General features: G+C 46.9%; 2 protein-coding genes and 1 long non-coding RNA gene across 11 annotated transcripts; 1 reads left to right on the forward strand and 2 right to left on the reverse strand.

Moving 5' to 3' along the window:
* Positions 1-9237: 9237 nt before the first annotated feature.
* On the reverse strand, positions 9238-13065 carry TIMM17B (translocase of inner mitochondrial membrane 17B). 2 transcript variants are annotated; one of them, XM_005228160.5, is made up of 6 exons: positions 13021-13065; positions 12038-12137; positions 10958-11021; positions 9902-10030; positions 9700-9810; positions 9238-9608 (listed from the first exon to the last, which is right to left on the reverse strand). In XM_005228160.5, the coding sequence occupies exons 1-6, from the start codon at positions 13026-13028 to the stop codon at positions 9520-9522; spliced, it is 501 nt and encodes a 166-aa protein (XP_005228217.1). In that variant the 5' UTR covers positions 13029-13065; the 3' UTR covers positions 9238-9519.
* Positions 13066-13220: 155 nt separating this feature from the next.
* PQBP1 (polyglutamine binding protein 1) lies at positions 13221-18992 on the forward strand. Of its 8 annotated transcripts, none has more exons than XM_059883484.1 (8): positions 13221-13359; positions 13448-13633; positions 13776-13860; positions 15917-16028; positions 17786-17898; positions 18069-18347; positions 18537-18600; positions 18773-18992. In XM_059883484.1, exons 3-8 carry the CDS (start codon positions 13794-13796, stop codon positions 18927-18929), a joined length of 792 nt encoding a protein of 263 aa, XP_059739467.1. In that variant the 5' UTR covers positions 13221-13359; positions 13448-13633; positions 13776-13793; the 3' UTR covers positions 18930-18992. The 8 variants fall into 8 exon arrangements, with proteins under 8 accessions (XP_059739467.1, XP_015317160.1, XP_024843895.1 ...); XM_015461674.3 differs by having other exon boundaries at positions 18540-18600; XM_024988127.2 differs by having other exon boundaries at positions 13448-13582.
* LOC132344317 (uncharacterized) lies at positions 13775-18639 on the reverse strand. The gene is made up of 2 exons (XR_009493562.1): positions 17433-18639; positions 13775-17318 (listed from the first exon to the last, which is right to left on the reverse strand). It is a non-coding gene; the product is annotated as an uncharacterized lncRNA (long non-coding RNA).
* Positions 18993-18998: the final 6 nt, after the last annotated feature.

The raw sequence follows: 18998 nt of genomic DNA on the forward strand, positions 1-18998 counted from the left end.
TGTGTGGTCTTAGGCAAATTGCCTAACCTATCTATGCTTCCACTTCTGAGCTCTGTCATCTTAGGCAAGTTGCCTAACCTCATTGGGCTTCCATATGTGAGCTGTGTGATCACAGGCAGGTTGCCTAAGTTCTCTGTGCTCCCAGCTCTGAGCTGTGTGACCTAAGGCAAATTGCCTATATGTACTTCCAATTCTAAGCTGTGTGATCTTAAGCAAGTTTCGTGACATCGCTGTGCTTCTGTTTCTAAGCTGTGTGATCTTAAGCAACTTGCTTACCATCTCTGTGCTTCCACTTCTCCGCAGTGTAATATTAGGCAAGTTTCCTGACCTCTCTGTACTTCAACATCTGAGCTGTGTTCTCTTAGTCAAGTTGCCTATCTTCTCTATGCTTCCACTTCAGACCTCTGTGATCTCAGGCAAGTTGCCTAAACTCTCTCTCCTCCCATTCATGAGCTGTGTGATCTTACGCCTGTTGCCAGACCTCTCTGTGCTTCAATGTCGGAGATGTGTGATCTTAGGCAAGTTGCCTAATTTCTCTATGCTTCCACTTCTGGTCTGTGTGATCTATTTAGGTTTCCTGACATCTCTGTGCTTCCACGTTTGAGTTGTGCTATCTTAAGGAAATGGCATAACTTCTCTGTTTCCACATCTGAGCTGTGTGATCTTAGGCAACTTGTTTAAGCTCTTGGCGCTTCCACTTCTGAGCTGTATCATCTTAGGAAGGTCCCTACCTCTCTCCACATCTATGCTGTGTGATCCTAGGCACATTGCCTACCCTCTCTGTGCTTCCATATTTGAGCTGTGTGATCTTACACAAGTTGCCTGATCTCTGTGGGCCTACACTTCTGATCTATATGATCATAGGCAAGTTGCAGGACCTCTCTGTGCTTCTACTTTTGGTTGTGTGATATTACCCAAGGTGCCTAGTTTCTCTGGGCTTCCACCTCTAAGTAGTGGGATCTTAGGCAAGTTGTCTGACCTCTCTGAGCTTGCACATCTGAGCTGTGTGATCTTGGGCAGGTTGCCTGACCTCTCTATGCTTCATCTTATGAGCTTAGTTATCTTAGGCAAGTTGCCTAACTTCTCTGTGATTCCACTTCTGATCTGTGTGATTATAGGCAAGTTGCAGTATCTCTGTTTTTCCACATCTGTGCTGTGTGATCTTAGACAAGTTGCCTAACCTCTCTGTCCTTCCACTTTGGAGCTGTGTGATATTAGGCAAGTTGCCTAATTTCTCTATGCTTCTACTTAAGATCTACGTGATCTTAGACAAGTTTCCTGACCTCTCTGTGCTTCCACATTTGACCTATGTGATTTTACACAAGTTGCCTGACCTCTCTGTGATTCCACGTGGGAGCTGTGTGATCTTACGCTAGTTGTCTAACCTCTCGTTTTCACTTCTGAGCTCTGTGATCTTAGTCAAGTTGCATAACATCTTTGTGTTTTCATAATTGAACTGTGTGATATTAAGCAAGCTGCCTGAATCTGTTTCCATTTCTGAGCTGTGTGATCTTAGGCAAGTTGCCTAATTACTCTAGGGTTCCACTTCTGATTCATGTGAACATAGGCCTAAGTTTCCTGACTGCTCTGTGCTTCTCCACCTGAGTTGTGTGATCTTAGGCAAGTTGCCTGACCTCTTTGTGCTTCTACTCCTGAGCTGTGTCATCTTAGGCAATTTGCGTGACCTCTCTGTGCTTCCACTTCTCAGTTGTGTAATCTTAAGCAAGTTGCCCGAACACTCTGTGCTTCCACTTCTGAACCCTTGTCATCTTAGGCAAGGTACCTAACCTCTCTGTGCTTCCATGTGTGAGCTCTGTGATGTTAGACAAGTTGCCTAACTTCTCTGTGTTTTCACTTCTGAGCTGTGTGATCTCAGGCAAGTTGTTTAAGCTCTCTGTGCTTTCAATTCTGAACTGTGTGATCATAGGCAAGTTGCCTGACCACTCAGTTTTTCTACATTTATGCTGTGTGATCTTTGGCAAGTTGCCTACCCTCTCCATGATTCCACTTCTAAGTTCTGTGATCTCAGGCAAGTTGTTTAAGCTCTCTGTGCTTTCAATTCTGAGCTGGGTAATCATAGGCAAGTTGCCTGACCTCTCAGTTTTTCCACCTCTATGCTGTCATCTTTGGCAAGTTGCCAAACCTCTCTGTGCTTCCGCATTTGAGCTGTGTGATCTTAAGCAAGTTGTGAGACCTCTGTGTGCTTCTACTTCTGAGCTGTGTCATCTTATGCTAGTTGCCTAAACCCTCTTTGTTTCCACTTCTGAGCTGTGATCTTAGGCCAGTTGCCTAAGCTCTCTGTGAATGAAAACCACAATCACAGAAAACTAATCAAACTGATCACATGGACCATATCCTTGTTTATTTCAATGGAACTATGAGCCATGCCATGTAGGGCCACCCAAGACAGACAGGTTATAGTGGAGAGTTCTGTTAAAACATGGTCCACTGGAGAAGGGAATGGTGAACCACATCAGTATTCTTGCCTTGAGAACCCCATGAACAGTATAAAAAGGCAAAAAGATATGACACTGAAAGATGAACTCCATAGGCCAGTAGGTGCCCAATATGCTACTGGAGAAGAGTGGAGAAATAACTCCAGAAACAACGAAGAGACGAAGCCAAAGCAAAACACCACCCAGTTGCGGATATCACTGCTGATGGAAGTAAAGTCTGATGCTGTAAAGAACAATATTGCATACCAACCTGGAAAGTTAGGTCCATCAATCAAAGTAAGTTGGAACTGGTCAAACAGGAGACGGCAAGAGTGAACATCAACATTTTAGGAATCAGTGAACTAAAATGGACTGGAATGGGTGAACTTAATTCAGATGACCATTATATCTACTACTGTGGGCAAGAATCCCTTAGAAGAAATGGAGTACCCCTCACAGTCAACAAAACAGTCCAAAATGCAGTACTTGAGTGCAATCTCAAAAATGACAGAATGATCTTGGTTCATTTCCAATATGACAGCAATCCAAGTCAGTGCCCCAACCACTAATGCTGAAGAAGCTGAAGTTGAACGGTTCTATGAAGACCTACAAGACCTTCTAGAACTAACACAAAAAAAGATGTCCTTTTCATCACAGGAGACTGGAATGTAAAAATAGGAAGTCAAGATACCTGGAGTAATATGCAAGTTTGGCCTTGGAGTACAAAATGAAGCAGGGCAAAGACTAATAGAGTTTTGCCAAGAGAACGCACTGATCATAGCAAACACCCTCTTCCAACAACACAAGAGACAACTCTACACATGGATATCACCAGATGGTCAATACTGAAGTCAGATTGATTATATTCTTTGCAGCCGAAATGGAAAGTCAGCAGAAACAGCAGAAACAAGACCGGGAGCTTACTGTGGCTTATTGCAAAATGCAGAGTTAAATTGAAGAAAGTAGGGAAAACCACTAGACTATTTAGGTATGACCTAAATCAAATCCCTTATGATTATACAGTGGAAGTGAAAAATAGATTCAAGGGATTAGACCTGATACACAAAGTAACTGAGGAACTATGGATGGAGGTTCATGACATTGTACAGGAGGTGGTGATTAAGAACATCCCCAAGAAAAAGAAATGCAAAAAGGCAAAATGGTTGTCTGAGGAGGCCTTATGAATAGCTGAGAAAAGAAGAGAAATGAAAAGCAAAGGAAAAAAGGAAAGATATACCCATTTGAATGCAGAATAGCATTCAAACCAAAGGACAGCAAGGAGAGATAAGAAAGCCTTCCTCAGTGATCAATTCAAAGAAATAGAGGAAAACAACAGAATAGGAAAGACTAGACATCTCTTCAATAAAATTAGAGATATCAAGGGAACAGCTCATGCAAAGATGGGCAAAATAAAGGACAGAAACAGTACAGAATTAACAGAAGCAGAAGATATTAAGAAGAGGTGGCTAACAATGAGAAAACAGAAATTAAGGAAATAATTTCATTCACTATTGCAATGAAAAGAATAAAATACTTAGGAATATATCCACCTAAAGAAAGAAAAGACCTATATATAGAAAACTATAAAACATTGATGAAAGAAATCAAAGAGGACACAAATAGATGGAGAAAGATACCATGTTCATGGATTGGAAGAATCAATATAGTGAAAATGAGTATACTACCCAAAGCAATCTATAGATTCAATGCAATCCCTATCAAGCTACTAACGATATTTTTCACAGAACTAGAACAAATAATTTCACAATTTGTATGGAAATACAAAAAACCTCAAATAGCCAAAGCAATCTTGAGAAAGAAGAATGGAACTGGAGGAATCAACCTGCCTGACTTCAGGCTCTACTACAAAGCCATAGTCATCAAGACAGTATGGTACTGGCACAAAGACAGAAATATAGATCAATGGAACAAAATAGAAAGCCCAGAGATAAATCCACACAACTATGGACAACTTATCTTTGACAAAGGAGGCAAGAATATACAATGGAGAAAAGACAATTTCTTTAACAAGTGGTGCTGGGAAAACTGGTCAACCACTTGTAAAAGAATAAAACTAGAACACTTTCTAACACCATACACAAAAATAAACTCAAAATGGATTAAAGATCTAAACGTAAGACCAGAAACTATAAAACTCCTAGAGGAAAACATAGGCAAAACACTCTCCGACATAAACCACAGCAGGATCCTCTATGACCCACCTCCCAAAATATTGGAAATAAAAGCAAAAATAAACAAATGGGACCAAATTAAACTTAAAAGCTTCTGCACAACAAAGGAAACTATAAGCAAGGTGAAAAGACAGCCTTCAGAATCGGAGAAAATAATAGCAAATGAAGCAACTGACAAACAACTAATCTCAAAAATATACAAGCAACTCCTGCAGCCCAATTCCAGAAAAATAAATGACCCAATCAAAAAATGGGCCAAAGAACTAAATAGACATGTCTCCAAAGAAGACATACAGATGGCAGGATAAAGGATGCTTGGGTCTGGTGCACTGGGATGACCCAGAGGGATGGTACAGGGAGGGAGGTGGGAGGGGGGTTCAGAATGGAGAACACGTGTACACCCCTGGCAGATTCATGTTGATGTATGGCAAAACCAATACAATATTGTAAAATAATTAGCCTCCAATTAAAATAAATAAATTTAAATTTTAAAAAATGGGCCAAAGAACTAAACAGACATTTCTCCAAAGACATACAGATGGCTAACAAACACATGAAAAGATGCTCAACATCACTCGTTATCAGAGAAATGCAAATCAAAACCACAATGAGGTAGCATCTCACGCCGATCAGAATGGCTGCTACCCAAAAATCTACAAGCAATAAATGCTGGAGAGGGTGTGGAGAAAAGGGAACCCTCTTACAGTGTTGGTGGGAATGCAAACTAGTACAGCATTCTGGAGAGACAGAATGGAGAACAGTGTGGAGATTCCTTAAAAAACTGGAAATAGAACTGCCTTATGACCCAGCAATCCCACTGCTGGGCATGCACACCAAGGAAACCAGAATTGAGACACATGTACCCCAATGTTCATCACAGCACTGTTTACAATAGCCAGGACATGGAAGCAACCTAGATGTCCATCAGCAGATGAATGGATTAAGAAAGCTGTGGTACATACACACAATGGAATTACTCAACCATTAAAAAGAACACATTTGAATAAGTTCTAATGAGGTGGATGAAACTGGAGCCTATGATACAAAGTAAGTCAGAAGGAAAAACACCAATACAGTATACTAATACATATATATGGAATTTAGAAAGATGGTAACAATAACCCTATGTGCGAGACAGCAAAAGAGACACAGATGTATAGAACAGTCTTTTGGACTCTGTGGGAGAAGGCGAGGGTGGGATGATCTGAGAGAATAGCATTGAAACATGTATATTATCATATGCGAAACAGATCGCCAGTCCAGGTTTGATGCATGAGACAGGGTGCTCAGGGCTGGTGCACTGGGATGACCCAGAGGGATGGAATGGGGAGGGAGGTGGGAGGGGGGTTCAGGATGGGGAATACATGTACACCCATGACTGATTCATGTCAAGGTATGGCAAAAACCACTACAATATTATGAAGTAATTAGCCTCAATTAAATAAATTTTTAAAAAATTAAATTAAACGAAGAGTTATACAAAAAAGATCCTAATGACCCAGATAACCACAGTACTGTGATCACTCACCTAGAACCAGACATCCTGGAATGTGAAGTCACGTGGGCCTTAGGAAGCATCACTACGAACAAAGTTAGTGGAGGTGATGGAATTCCAGTTGAGCTATTTCAAATCCTAAAAGATGATGTTGTTAAAGTTTTACACTCAATACACCAGCAAATTTGGAAAGCTCAACAATGGCCACAGGACTGGAAAAGATCAGTTTTTATTCCAATCCCAAAGGGCAATGCCAAAGAATGTTCAAACTACTGCACAATTGCACTCATCTCACACGCTAGTAAAGTAATCCTCAAAATTCTCCAAGTGAGGCTTTAACAATACGTGAAGTGAGAACTTCCAAATGTTCAAGCTGGATTTAGACCCCATGGACTATACAGTCCATGGAATTCCACAGGTCAGAATACTGGAGTGGATAGCCTTTCCCTTCTTCAGGGGATCTTCCCAACCTAGGGATCAAACCCAGGTCTCCTGCATTGCAGGTGGATTCTTTACCAGCTGACCCACAAAGGGAAGCCCAAAGGCAGAGGAACCAGAGATCAAATTGCTAACATCCACTGCATCATAGAAAAAGCAAGAGATTTCCAGAAAAACATCTACTTCTGGTTTATTGACTATGCTAAAGCCTTTGCCTGTGTGGATCACAACTGTGGAAGATTCTTGGAAGAGACCACCTTACCTGCCTCCTGAGAAATATGTATGCAGGTCAAGAAGCAAGTTAGAACTGGACATGGAACTATGGACTGGTTCCAAATTGGGAAAGGAGTATGTCAATGCTATATATTGTCACACTGATTAAACTTATATGCAGAGTACATCATGCGAAATGCCGGCCTGGATGAAGCACAAGCTGGAATCAAGATTGTCAGGAGAAATATCAATAGCCTCAGATAGGCAGATGATACCACGCTTATGGCAGAAAGCAAAGATGAAGTGAGGAGCCTCCTGATGAAAGTGAAAAAGGAGTGAAAGAGCTGGCTTAAAACTCAACACTCAAAAAACTAAGATCATGGCATCTGGTCCCCATCACTTCATGGCAAACAGATGGGGAAACAATGGAAACAGTTAGAGACTTTATTTTCTTGGGCTCCAAAATCACTGCAGATGGTGACTGCAGCCATGAAATTAAGATGCTTGCTCCTTGGAAGAAAAGCTATGACCCACCTACACAGCATATTAAAAAGCAGAGACATTACTTTGCTGACAGAGGTCTGTTTAGTCAAAGCAGTGGTTTTTCCAGTAGTCACGCACAGAAGTGAGAGGTGGACCATAAACAAAGCTGAGCACCAAAGAATTGATGCTTTTGAACTGTGGTGTTGGAGAAGACTCTTGAGAGTCCCTTGGACTGCAAGATCAAACTAGTCAATCCTAAAGGAAATCAGTCCTGCATATGCATTAGAAGGACTGATGCTAAAGGTGAAGCTCTAATACTTGGGCCACCTGATGCCAAGAACTGACTCATTGGAAAAGACCCTGATGCTGGGAAAGATTGAAGGCAAGAGAAGGGGATAGCAGAGGATGAGATGTTTGCATGGCATCACCAACTCGAGGGACAGATTGAAGGCAAGAGAAGGGGATAGCAGAGGATGAGATGTTTGCATGGCATCACCAACTCGAGGGACACGAGTTTGAGCAAGCTCCCGGAGTTGGTGATGGACAGGGAAGCCTGGGGTCACAAAGAGTTGGATATGACTGAGTGACTGAACTGAAATGTACTAAGAGTGACTGAACTGAAATGTACTAAGGGAGACACAGCAGGGGCAGGGTCTCAGGAGAGCTGGAGTTGATAGAGGGCCTGCAGGAGGCTAAGAGGGCTGGGTGGGAGAGAGGGTGGACCAGAGCGGGAGGATCCTGGAGACGTCTGTGGATGTTACAGAGGGCTGAGGATGGTGGAAACAGAGGGCTGACAGGAGAACAACGCTTAGAAGAGCTAGGGCATGCCTGTTTGATAGGAGGAGGGCGGGGTCTGGAAACAGTGGGGAATGGGGTCTGGAAGTCAGGAAGTGTGAGGCCTAGGTGCACTGAATGGGCGGGACCAACGGAAGTGGCCTATCAACACAAGGGCTGCAGACCGAGATACCCTGGGTCTGGCTGGAGACCAGGTCCTGAACTGGCAGCTGTGTTGCTGCTGGTGGCGTGATGGTGGAGTCTCTAAATTCAAGGCTAGAGCCCTGCTGTGACATTGAGAGCTACAGGCACTGGGCTGGCTGCCCATACCTGGCACTGAGTCCATCAAGGAGTGCTGCAGTTCTACCACCATCAAGGATCACTAGGTCCTTGTTGAGGCCTTGGGAGGCCTGAGAACTCAGCATTTGCACCCCCAGGGAGTGACTCTGTATAAGAGAGAGAGTATTTCCACCTCTGTGCAAGGGACAGTTTGTGTGTCTCCCATGAGGCCATCTGCACCCCAGTGGAGGTGTCTGCCCCACACATGTAGGTGTTTGCACACAAGAGACAGTGTTTGGGGCCAATGTCTATCCAGGAAGTTCTCTTTCCCATAATCCCCACCCCACCCTCAAATGAAAACTAATTTTCTGGTTTTTCTGTGGTACTCTTAAATACTGACAACACTGAGCATCGCAGAGCACAAATATGGCTGTGGTGCAGAAGAGGAAACTAAAGGTACCTTCTTCAAGGAAGCTGGGTCTCCTGGATCCCTACTTCCATCCCAGGTCCCTGATGAAGCCACATGGAGGGGGGAATTATCTTCACAAATGCGGGGACTGCTATCTAGGCAGACTGTTCATTGTGAGGTCAGATTTCTCAGCCTTGGCAATGGGGACGTAGGGGAGAGGGATCAGAGGTGCCACATGCTGAACCACCCCCTCCACCCCAGCAACCTGTGTTTACTCCTTTTCTAAGCCCGTTCCTCTTCTGTCTGCTTGTGATCACCACTTGGCCCCCACACATCCTTATTCATGTACTATTCCCATCTTGATTCATAGACCCCTTCCTACTCACTCATCCACAAACCTTTATTAGAGACGACTCTCTGTGTGACTCCAAATGCGATGGTTCCCACATCCCTGAAGAGGGCTCTGCCCCCTGTTCTAGGAGCGGCTCCTATGGGTGGCTCAAGGAGTACATACACAGGCATTTTCAAAACTGGCTTTAAATACTCATCAGAGCGCCATGCAAAGGGATTGGGGTGAGAGCATGTTACATATGAGTGGGGGTTGGGGTGCCCTGAGAGAAAAGGGACCCATCCATCAGGGCAGCTGGGGTGCCCCACCCCCAACCTGGGATAAGGGAACAGATAGAGGCCCTCTCGAGGGTCCCATGGGCCAACTGGGAGCCAGCCCTCCCTTCGAGGTAGATCATCGGGGAGGGGACCGAGGAGGAGCTCCCACAGTGGCGGTGATAGGTGGTCACTTCCTCAGTGGTACTGCTGATAGCTGGGGTAGCCTGGGCCTGGGGTACCCTCCTTAGAGGGCAGCTGGCCAGGGTCCTCCAGGAATGGGGGTGCTGGAAAGGAAATAAACAGGTAAACGTTGAGTGGAGGAGACAAGACAGAGCATTTCCCACCTCTCCCTGACCAGCTTCACTGGGTACTCACCATTGCGGAACTGCTGGGCAGTATAGCGAGTGAGAAGGATGCCAACACCCTCGATGAGGGCCAACAGGATGCCCCCCATCATTGCCGAGCCCACCATGGCCAATGGGCCACCTGGAGAAAGGAGGGGGCGGGGGAAGTGGAGAGCGGTGAGAACAGGCAGAGCAGGGTGGAAGGGGCTGGGGCCTAGGGTTGGGGCACTCACTGCGGGCAGCCAGCACAGCCCCGGTCAGTGCTCCACTGGTGATGGAGTTCCAGGGATCTTCCTTGCCCCGAAGCCGCACCAGACCGCAGTCGATGGTGGAAAATAGGCCCCCCCACACAGCGAAGCTACCTGTGGGGGAACCAAAGCCTAATCAGTGTCCGTGGGTAGTCCTGAGAAACCATGGCTCAGGGACTCCCAGGGCCTGAATACTGTGGCAAAGAATGGGGAGAATAACCAGACATAAAGGCAGATGGCAAACTCCTAGAGGACAATCTCCATCTGTCCCTGTGGTAGCTCCTTCAAGCTCTTTATAATCCCCATCGGCACTCCCTTCACCTTCATAGGGAGCAGATACATGGTTACAAGCAGACTTGTCTGCCTCAATGTGGCTTTTTTTTTTTTTTTGGCCCTGTCACGGGACTTTCAAGATCTCAGTTCCCCAACCTGGGACTGAACCCAGGTCACAGCAATGAAAGCCCAGAATCCTAACCACTAGGCAACCAGGGAACTCCTGTCTATACGGCTTTTAACAGAGCAACTCTGACCTTCATAACTACCACATAGAATTGGAATCTGACCTGGGTTTTGGAGAGAAGGAAATGGGTGAGGAGAGCCAGTTAACAATGATAGTTAAAATATTTACAGAAGTCTTACCATGTGCCATGACCTGATCTACACAGTGCATGTTACTGACTTCTGAAAATTTATATTAGTTAATATTATTAAAGTGCTTAGCAAGCAACCAGCACTTAGTAAATACTATGTAAGTTACATAAACTACAAAACTGATTGAGGTGCTTTTATCATTCCCATGTTACAGGTGAGGTTCAGAGAGGTTCAGCCACTAGCCCAAGGTCACACAGACATCAGGGAAGAGCCAGGGCCTGGATTTAAACTCCAGAACTCACCTGTATGAAACTGCCGAGAAATATCACTCCCCCCAGGAAGCCCCAGGCAGAGTTGGGGCTAGAATCTGGACCCTCAAGTTACAGTCTAGACTCCAAGGAGCAAGCATTCCCAACTCTGTTATCACACCTGTCTCCCCAAACCTCTCACCTCCAATCTGAGGGGCTCTGATCCTTACAGCATTGACACTGCCTCTCAATCGGTGCCGCATTCCCTGAGGGAAAGTGAGGAGTAAGGGAGTTAGAGCAGGGTTCAGGTCACTGGCAGATAAGGTTTCTAGTTTTTAAGAGAGAAATGGAGGGAGGAAACCTGTTAGGAGCCTCAAGGGTACAGATGTGGAGAAGTGGCCAAGAACTAGGGCCCATTACAAGTGCTCTCAGAGCTAGGATAGGAAGTTATTCATTCATTCAGTACTTAGCACCGATGTGCCAGGCACCATGGTATATGCAGGGATACAGCAGTGAACAAGGTAGACCTTGCCCCTACCCTCTCAGAGCTCACATTATAGTGGGAGAGACAGATCCTGAATAAGGATACAGATAAACAAGATAGCTTCAGGCAGCAATCGGGACCCTAGAGGAAATGAGATAAAGCGCTTTGACAGTGGCTGAGAGGTCAGGAAAGGCCTCTTAAAGGAAGGGGGCATTTGCTCTGAGACCTTGAGGATGAGAGGGAGAAACGTGGACAAAGATTCAGGAAATAGAGTGCCAGGAGTTGAGAGGAAGTACAGGGCTAGATAGAGAAATTGCAGAGACCTTGGCAAGTGGATGGCATTTAAAGTCATGACATTTGATGAGATGTCCCAAGAAGGGAAAAGGGGAGAGTTGTCAGACAGAGAGAACTGATTATATTACATTAAAAGCATTTGCTCAACTTTAAGGCTGTCCTCCTCCTGCCAGTTAAACTCCTGTCACTTCCCTTTTCCCAGGCTTCCCACCCAGAATCTGACTCTAGGTAAAATCTGACTGACTTTGCACACAATTAAGTTTTGGTTTTATGACCCTTTTGACAGCACAGTATTTCCGAGGAGATCCAGCAGGGTGAGGGTCAGACGTCATGTTTGCAGTTCCCCCAAACTCCCAGATCCTGGAGCTAGGCCTGGCACACAGTAGGTAAGCAGACACCAGAATGAATAAGTGCACGTGACTGGCAGTTCCAAGCAGTTTCAGAACAGTATCCCATGTGGTCAGGGCAGGACCTCAGCAGCACTCAGGGAAGGCTAGGACTCACGACAGGGGCATTGCGGAAGCCCTTAATGGCCTGGAAGACTCCACCGCCGATAACACCCATAGTGAAGGCTCCACCGCAATCATCCACAATTCTCCATGGGCTGCAAGTGGGAAGGGGAGGATGAGGTTAATGTGAGCGCTCCCTCATGCCAAGTCACAAGATCTCTTTCCAACTGGGAGCAACACGTCACCCAAATGAGAACTAGCACTTCAGATAATACTGGGATTATTTCCCCCCTCATTTAAGCAAAAAATAATGCGAAGAGTGGAAAACATCAGTCTTGGCCCTGTCCGCCCCTCCCCTTCACAGCCAACCAGGGAATCAACCAACTGCTTGACTACTATCAAAGATTAAATGAATTAATGAGAGGGAAAGAAGTGGCACGTTTGAATTACGCTACAGGTGTTGCAGGCACTGTTCCTTAAGCAGAATGGGGTAGCACCCCTTTTTCCGACAATGAGCACGTCCAACAAAGTCACGCCCTCTTCCCTTCTCACCCTCGCACAATTGGGAAAAATCAAGCGCATACAGTGCGGAGGACCCATCACCCCTCCGTGACCACAATCATGGTCAGGCTCATCCAGGCCCCGACGGCATTAACCAAAGCGACCTGGGAAAAACCATGCGTTTTTCCAGGGGATTTCCGCTCAACACCGCACCACCCCCTGGCTGGAATGGATTCGACCAGCGTGTCTTTAACAGAGGGACTGGGAAGTACGAAATCAAGGGAAACGTGGAGTGGTCCGTCCTGCACCGCACCTTCTTCTGCAGGCACACAATTTTGGCCCCTTTTAACGGAGCCCGAGTAAGAGAAACCAAGTGGAGAGGAGCAGAAGACAACAAAAGTCTAAATGTCTTCCGAGTCTGGGACGTGGCGCTGTGTGGCCCGTGCCTCCCCCACCCGCCTCCCACCGCTGGCCGTGGCGCCGCAGCAACAGTCCCGACACCTATGCCCCTCGCTGTACCAAGGTTCCCGAGCATACTCCTCCATGGCGCCGGCGTCCGGCCGCGCAGTATCGCTAAACCCTGGTCAGGCCACACCTCCACTGGAAACGTAAACAGGCGCCCGAGCATTCTACCTATCCCAGGGCAACGGTTCGGTTGTTTCGCCAGACTTCAGACCAAAGCGCACACTCATTGGCTAGGCAGGTTTGCGTCATCTTTTCACTGCGTGAGTGTCGTCCAGTTACCTCTAAGCTCGGGGAGAGAGAAACTCATTCTGTGCTTTGGGAGAAGAGAGTCGTGTGGTCCTGGCGCTCATAGAGACGACGAGAGAGAGGTGGCCAGTTGGACAGTCGTCCACTACTTGCGTGACTGTATTGGTAATGTCGGGGTGGGCGCATTTTTTGGAGCTGGAGGAGGTGTTACACTGTGCTCCCCCATCCCAACGCTTTGGTTCCTCCCACCCAGCAGTCTTTGGGGGACGTTGGGTGAAACCATTTTGGGTCGCGGGGGAGCCGCGCTTGGCCTCTTGGGCGATGGGCGGAGCCTGGGCCTAGGACGGGAACCCGGTGCTGGAGCCACTGGCCTGGAAGAGCAGAGTTGGTGAGAGTGTTGGTGATATTGCTGTTTACAACCCCTTCCACCTTTCAGCGGGTAGGGTCTGTCTCCCTTATAGTGTAGATGGGTAGGTGGGGGGTCCAGATTGAGTACATGCTGCGGGGAGGCGCTTGATTACTCTTGTAACCAGATTCAGTCCTCATCTGAGCTGTTTTTCAGTCTGTCTGTCCTTCCCTAGGCCTGTCTGCCATCGGCTATGCCGCTGCCCGTTGCGTTGCAGACCCGCTTGGCCAAGAGAGGCATCCTCAAACATTTGGAGCCTGGTGAGAGAACTAAGAGAAGAGAGGCCTACCATGTGCCAGGCTTGACAGGCACTTTGTTGTGGATACTGCACTTGATATCTAGCATGGGCCTATTGTGCACCAAGCATTGGGGTGGCAGGCATTTCCTTGTTAACAATACGTATTACTGACCCCTATTCCTATCCTCGAAGAAGGCAATGGCACCCTACTCCAGTACTCTTGCCTGGAAAATCCCATGGACGGAGGAGCCTGGTAGGCTGCAGTCCTTGGGGTCGCTAAGAGTTGGACACGACTGAGCGACTTCACTTTCTCTTTTCACTTTCATGCATTGGAGAAGGAAATGGCAACCCACTCCAGTGTTCTTGCCTGGAGAATCCCAGGGACGGGGAAGCCTGGTGGGCTGCCATCTATGGGGTCACACAGAGTCGGACACGACTGAAGTGACTTAGCATAGCATATTCCTATCCTATGAGGAGGAGGGGAGGTGGGGTGTGGAATAGACATTTCGTCCTTGATACTGACAGTTGATGTGTATTTTGGGGTCTTCTGTAGCCAAAGTTTAACCCATCAGTTAATTCCTGGAAGTGTAATAAGGATAGTAATAGTAAGCTGACACCTATGGCAGCCTCCTGTCGGCCAAGTATGGTCGCAGGGTGCTGATACTTTGTTCTGTACCATACTAGTAGATAACATTATTTCAGACCTGCTGTGGAACTAGGCACTGTGTGAGTTGTCCATACCTTATTGTTCACCATATCAGTAGTTGATATGTATTTTGAGTCTACTTAAGTGCTTATCATACACATTGTGGTTAACAGTATATAAAGTAATGATAGGATCTATCATTTAGGCCTACTGTGCTGCTGTTGCTAGTATTTATACCTTATTTATCAATAATAGTAAAAGCTGGCATCTATTTTGGGCTAAGGTGTGCCAGGTACTAGAAAACTCATCTTATTTTCACTTTACTGATAAGTGACATCTATTACAAGCCTGTTGTGTGCCAAACAAAGATCTTTGGTTAATAATACTGATAATGATATTGATACAGTATTTATTTTAAGGCTGTTTGCTACCAGGCCCTGTACTAACTGCATATATCTTACTAACAATGTTCATGATTGTAGCTGACATCTATTTGGGGCCTATTGTGTGACAGGCACTATGCTGTTGCTGACATATACATTTCATTGTTAACTATATCCATGGGTGAAATCTGTGATAGGACTACTGAGGTCCAAGTACTCATACACCTTTCTTTATTCTGTTGATAGTAGCTGACAATTATTGCAGGCATCAGGAACTGAACAGATTCAGAGAAGTGTTTGGATAAATCCCTTGCTGTCCAAACTTGCTAGTCAATATATAGGAGTCTGCTGCTGCTAAGTCGCTTCAGTCGTGTCTGACTCTGTGCGACCCCATAGACGGCAGCCCACCAGGCTCTTCCGTCCCTGGGATTCTCCAGGCAAGAACACTGGAGTGGGTTGCCATTTCCTTCTTCAATGCATGAAAGTGAAAACTGAAAGTGAAGTCGCTCAGTCGTGTCCGACCCTCAGTGACCCCATGGACTGCAGCCTTCCAGGCTCCTCCGTCCGTGGGATATTCCAGGCAAGAGTACTGGAGTGGGGTGCCATTGCCTTCTCCAATATAGGAGTCAGAAACCCCATATTTGCCAGCCGTGGAAGCTGAATAGATTTGGACATATTTTTAGGTAAACCCCTTGCTGTTGAAACTCATTTTATTCAAATTTGCATAATACATTGTCACATACTATTTGAACTCAGAAGCTGAATAAATATGGATACTTTTTTTAAAAAATGTATCCCTTTCTAAAGTCTGAAACCAGATAAGTTTGGGTAGCAGTACCTGTAAACAGATTTGAATAAATTTTTTGGTAAATCCTGATATTCAGATACTTGGATTTGGAACATGAGCATTATTTGCTCTGGCATGTGAGACCTGGCGTGCACACACACACACGCAGTCCACGTGAATGTGACTGTGTTTCTCCAGGCCCTGATTGAATGGGAATCTCCCTGGTTCTTACGCTGTCTTCTTCCCTTCCTTGTCCTGCCAGAACCAGAGGAAGAGATCATTGCTGAGGACTATGACGATGATCCTGTGGACTATGAGGCTACCCGGTTGGAGGGCCTGCCACCAAGCTGGTACAAGGTGTTTGACCCTTCCTGGTGAGCCTGACGACACGGGGGTGGGGAGGGAGAGCTAACTTCTGACTTCACCCTTCCTGTGCTATCCCTCAGTTCAGTTCAGTCGCTCAGTCGTGTCCGACTCTTTGCGACCCCGTGAATCATAGCACGCCAGGCCTCCCTGTCCATCACCAACTCCCAGAGCTCACTCAAACTCATGTCCATCGAGTCGGTGATGCCATCCAGCCATCTCATCCTCTGTCGTCCCCTTCTCCTCCTGCCCCCAATCCCTCCCAGCATCAGGGTCTTTCCAATGAGTCAACTCTTCACGTGAGGTGGCCAAAGTATTGGAGTTTCAGCTTTAGCATCATTCCTTCCAGTGAACACCCAGGACTTATCTCCTTCAGAATGGACTGGTTGGATCTCCTTACAGTCCAAGGGACTCTCAAGAGTCTTCTCCAACACCACAGTTCAAAAGCATCAATTCTTTGGCGCCCAGCTTTCTTCACAGTCCGACTCTCACATCCATACATGACCACTGGAAAAACCATAGCCTTGACTAGATAGACCTTTGTTGGCAAAGTAATGTCTCTTCTTTTGAATATGCTATCTAGGTTGGTCATAACTTTCCTTCCAAGGAGTAAGCATCTTTTAATTTCATGGCTGCAGTCACCATATGCAGTGATTTTGGAGCCCCCAAAAATAAAGTCTGACACCGTTTCCAGTTTCCCCATCTATTTCCCATGAAGTGATGGGACCAGATGCCATGATCTTCGTTTTCTGAATATTTAGCTTTAAGCCAACTTTTTCACTCTCCTCTTTCACCTTCATCAAGAGGCTTTTTAGTTCCTCTCACTTTCTGCCATAAGGGTGGTGTCATCTGCATATCTGAGGTTATTGATGTTTCTCCCGGCAATACTGATTCCAGCTTGTGCTTCTTCCAGCCCAGCATTTCTCATGATGTACTCTGCATATAAGTTAAATAAGCAGGGTGACAATATACAGCCTTGACGTACTCCTTTTCCTATTTGGAGCCAGTCTGTTGTTCCATGTCCAGTTCGAACTGTTGCTTCCTGACCTGCATATAGGTTTCTCAAGAGGCAGGTCAGGTGGTCTGGTATTCCCATCTCTTTCAGAATTTTCCACAGTGTATTGTGATCCACACAGTCAAAGGCTTTGGCATAGTCAGTAAAGCAAAAATAGATGTTTTTCTGGAACTCTCTTGCTTTTTCCATGATCCAGCGGATGTTGGCAATTTGATCTCTGGTTCTTCTGCCTTTTCTAAAACGAGCTTGAACATCTGGAAGTTCATGGTTCATGTATTGCTGAAGCCTGGCTTGGAGAATATTGAGCATTACTTTACTAGCATGTGAGATGAGTGCAATTGTGCGGTAGTTTGAGCATTCTTTGGCATTGCCTTTCTTTGGGATTGGAATGAAAACTGACCTTTTCTAGTCCTGTGGCCACTGCTGAGTCTTCCAAATTTGCTGGCATATTGAGTGCAGCACTTTCACAGCATCAACTTTCAGGATTTGAAATTGGAATTCCATCACCTCCACTAGCTTTGTTCGTAGTGATGCTTTCTAAGGCCCACTTGACTTCACATTCTAGGATGTCTGGTCCTGGGAAGGGGTAAATGGGGGCCACTGGAGAAGAGATCTAGGGGGGGTCTTCCCTGTGGGGTCCTGGAATGGGGCAGGTATAGGCAGAGATTGGGGAGACGGGTTGAGGCTACAAGGAGAGCATATCTGTGATGACATTCCTTCCCTCTCTTCCCCTTCCCCCCCACTGCCTCACAGCGGACTTCCTTACTACTGGAATGTGGACACAGACCTTGTGTCCTGGCTTTCCCCACATGACCCCAACTCTGTTGTTACCAAATCTGCCAAGAAGCTCAGGAGCAGTAATGCAGGTGAGTTGGCAGATACAAGGGTGCCTCAGGGCCTTCTAGTGGATCAAGGAGGGGCGGGTAAGACCAGAAGGCCCAGCCCAGGCAGGGGAGGCTGTTGGAGGCCAAGGCTGCTGGGTTCTGAGGTGGGAGGAGGATCATGGGAGAGGATCACAAGGTTTTCATGTCCCCAGACGCTGAGGAGAAGCTGGATCGGAGCCATGAGAAATCAGACCGTGGCCACGAGAAATCGGACCGAGGTCATGAGAAGTCAGACCGCAGCCATGAGAAGTCAGAGCGGAACCATGAGAAGTCTGACAGGGACCGGGAGCGTGGTTATGACAAGGTAGATAGAGAGAGAGAGCGAGACCGGGACCGGGACCGTGGGTATGACAAGGTCGACCGAGAAGAGAGCAAAGAACGGCGCCATCATCGCCGGGAGGAGCTGGCTCCCTACCCCAAGAGCAAGAAGGGTAAGCTGGGGTGAGGCGGGGCGGGGAGGCACCAGGGGCCCACAGTGTAAGGAAACCATCACTTGGCTTCTCGTGAGTGCCAGATCCTTGGGCCTGGCAACCACAGGCTCCACTTCTGGGGAAGAGCTCGGTGACACGGGACTCCTTGTGCCCCTGTGGAAGACCCCACTCTGCTATGTACTTCCACAGCAGCAAGCCGAAAGGATGAAGAATTAGACCCCATGGACCCCAGCTCATACTCAGATGCACCCCGGTAGGTGACCACCCCTCAAGACCCCTTCCTTTTTCCTTGACTCACTGTACCACTGATCATTCCTTTCTTCCTCACTATCTCTTTTCCCCCTTCATCATTTGTTGGGGGCAAGGGTGCCTGACACATTACACATACTAGACATTTCCACCCCTGACCCTCTATCACTCCCCAGGGGCACGTGGTCAACAGGACTCCCCAAGCGGAATGAGGCCAAGACAGGTGCAGACACGACAGCAGCTGGGCCCCTCTTCCAGCAGCGCCCTTACCCCTCCCCAGGGGCTGTTCTCCGGGCCAATGCCGAGGCCTCCCGAACCAAGCAGCAGGACTGAACCTCCCCCCACCCCCACCCCCACCCACCCTGGGGTTTTTAATAAAAGCTTTTCAGTGGATCATGCCGA

Source organism: Bos taurus, chromosome X (genome assembly GCF_002263795.3).
Source record: "Bos taurus isolate L1 Dominette 01449 registration number 42190680 breed Hereford chromosome X, ARS-UCD2.0, whole genome shotgun sequence".
Classification (NCBI taxonomy): domain Eukaryota; kingdom Metazoa; phylum Chordata; class Mammalia; order Artiodactyla; family Bovidae; genus Bos; species Bos taurus.

Excerpts from the sequence above, each read along its gene's own strand:
- PQBP1 (XM_059883484.1), top strand. The coding sequence starts at position 13,794 with ATGCCGCTGCCCGTTGCGTTGCAGACCCGCTTGGCCAAGAGAGGCATC. Across the intron at positions 13,861-15,916 it reads CCTCAAACATTTGGAGCCTG|AACCAGAGGAAGAGATCATT; the intron begins GTGAGAGAACTA and ends TTGTCCTGCCAG. Across the intron at positions 17,899-18,068 it reads GCTCAGGAGCAGTAATGCAG|ACGCTGAGGAGAAGCTGGAT; the intron begins GTGAGTTGGCAG and ends TCATGTCCCCAG.
- TIMM17B (XM_005228160.5), bottom strand. Across the intron at positions 9,811-9,901 it reads GGCTGTGCTGGCTGCCCGCA|GTGGCCCATTGGCCATGGTG; the intron begins GTGAGTGCCCCA and ends TCCTTTCTCCAG. Across the intron at positions 9,609-9,699 it reads TGCCCAGCAGTTCCGCAATG|CACCCCCATTCCTGGAGGAC; the intron begins GTGAGTACCCAG and ends TTTCCTTTCCAG.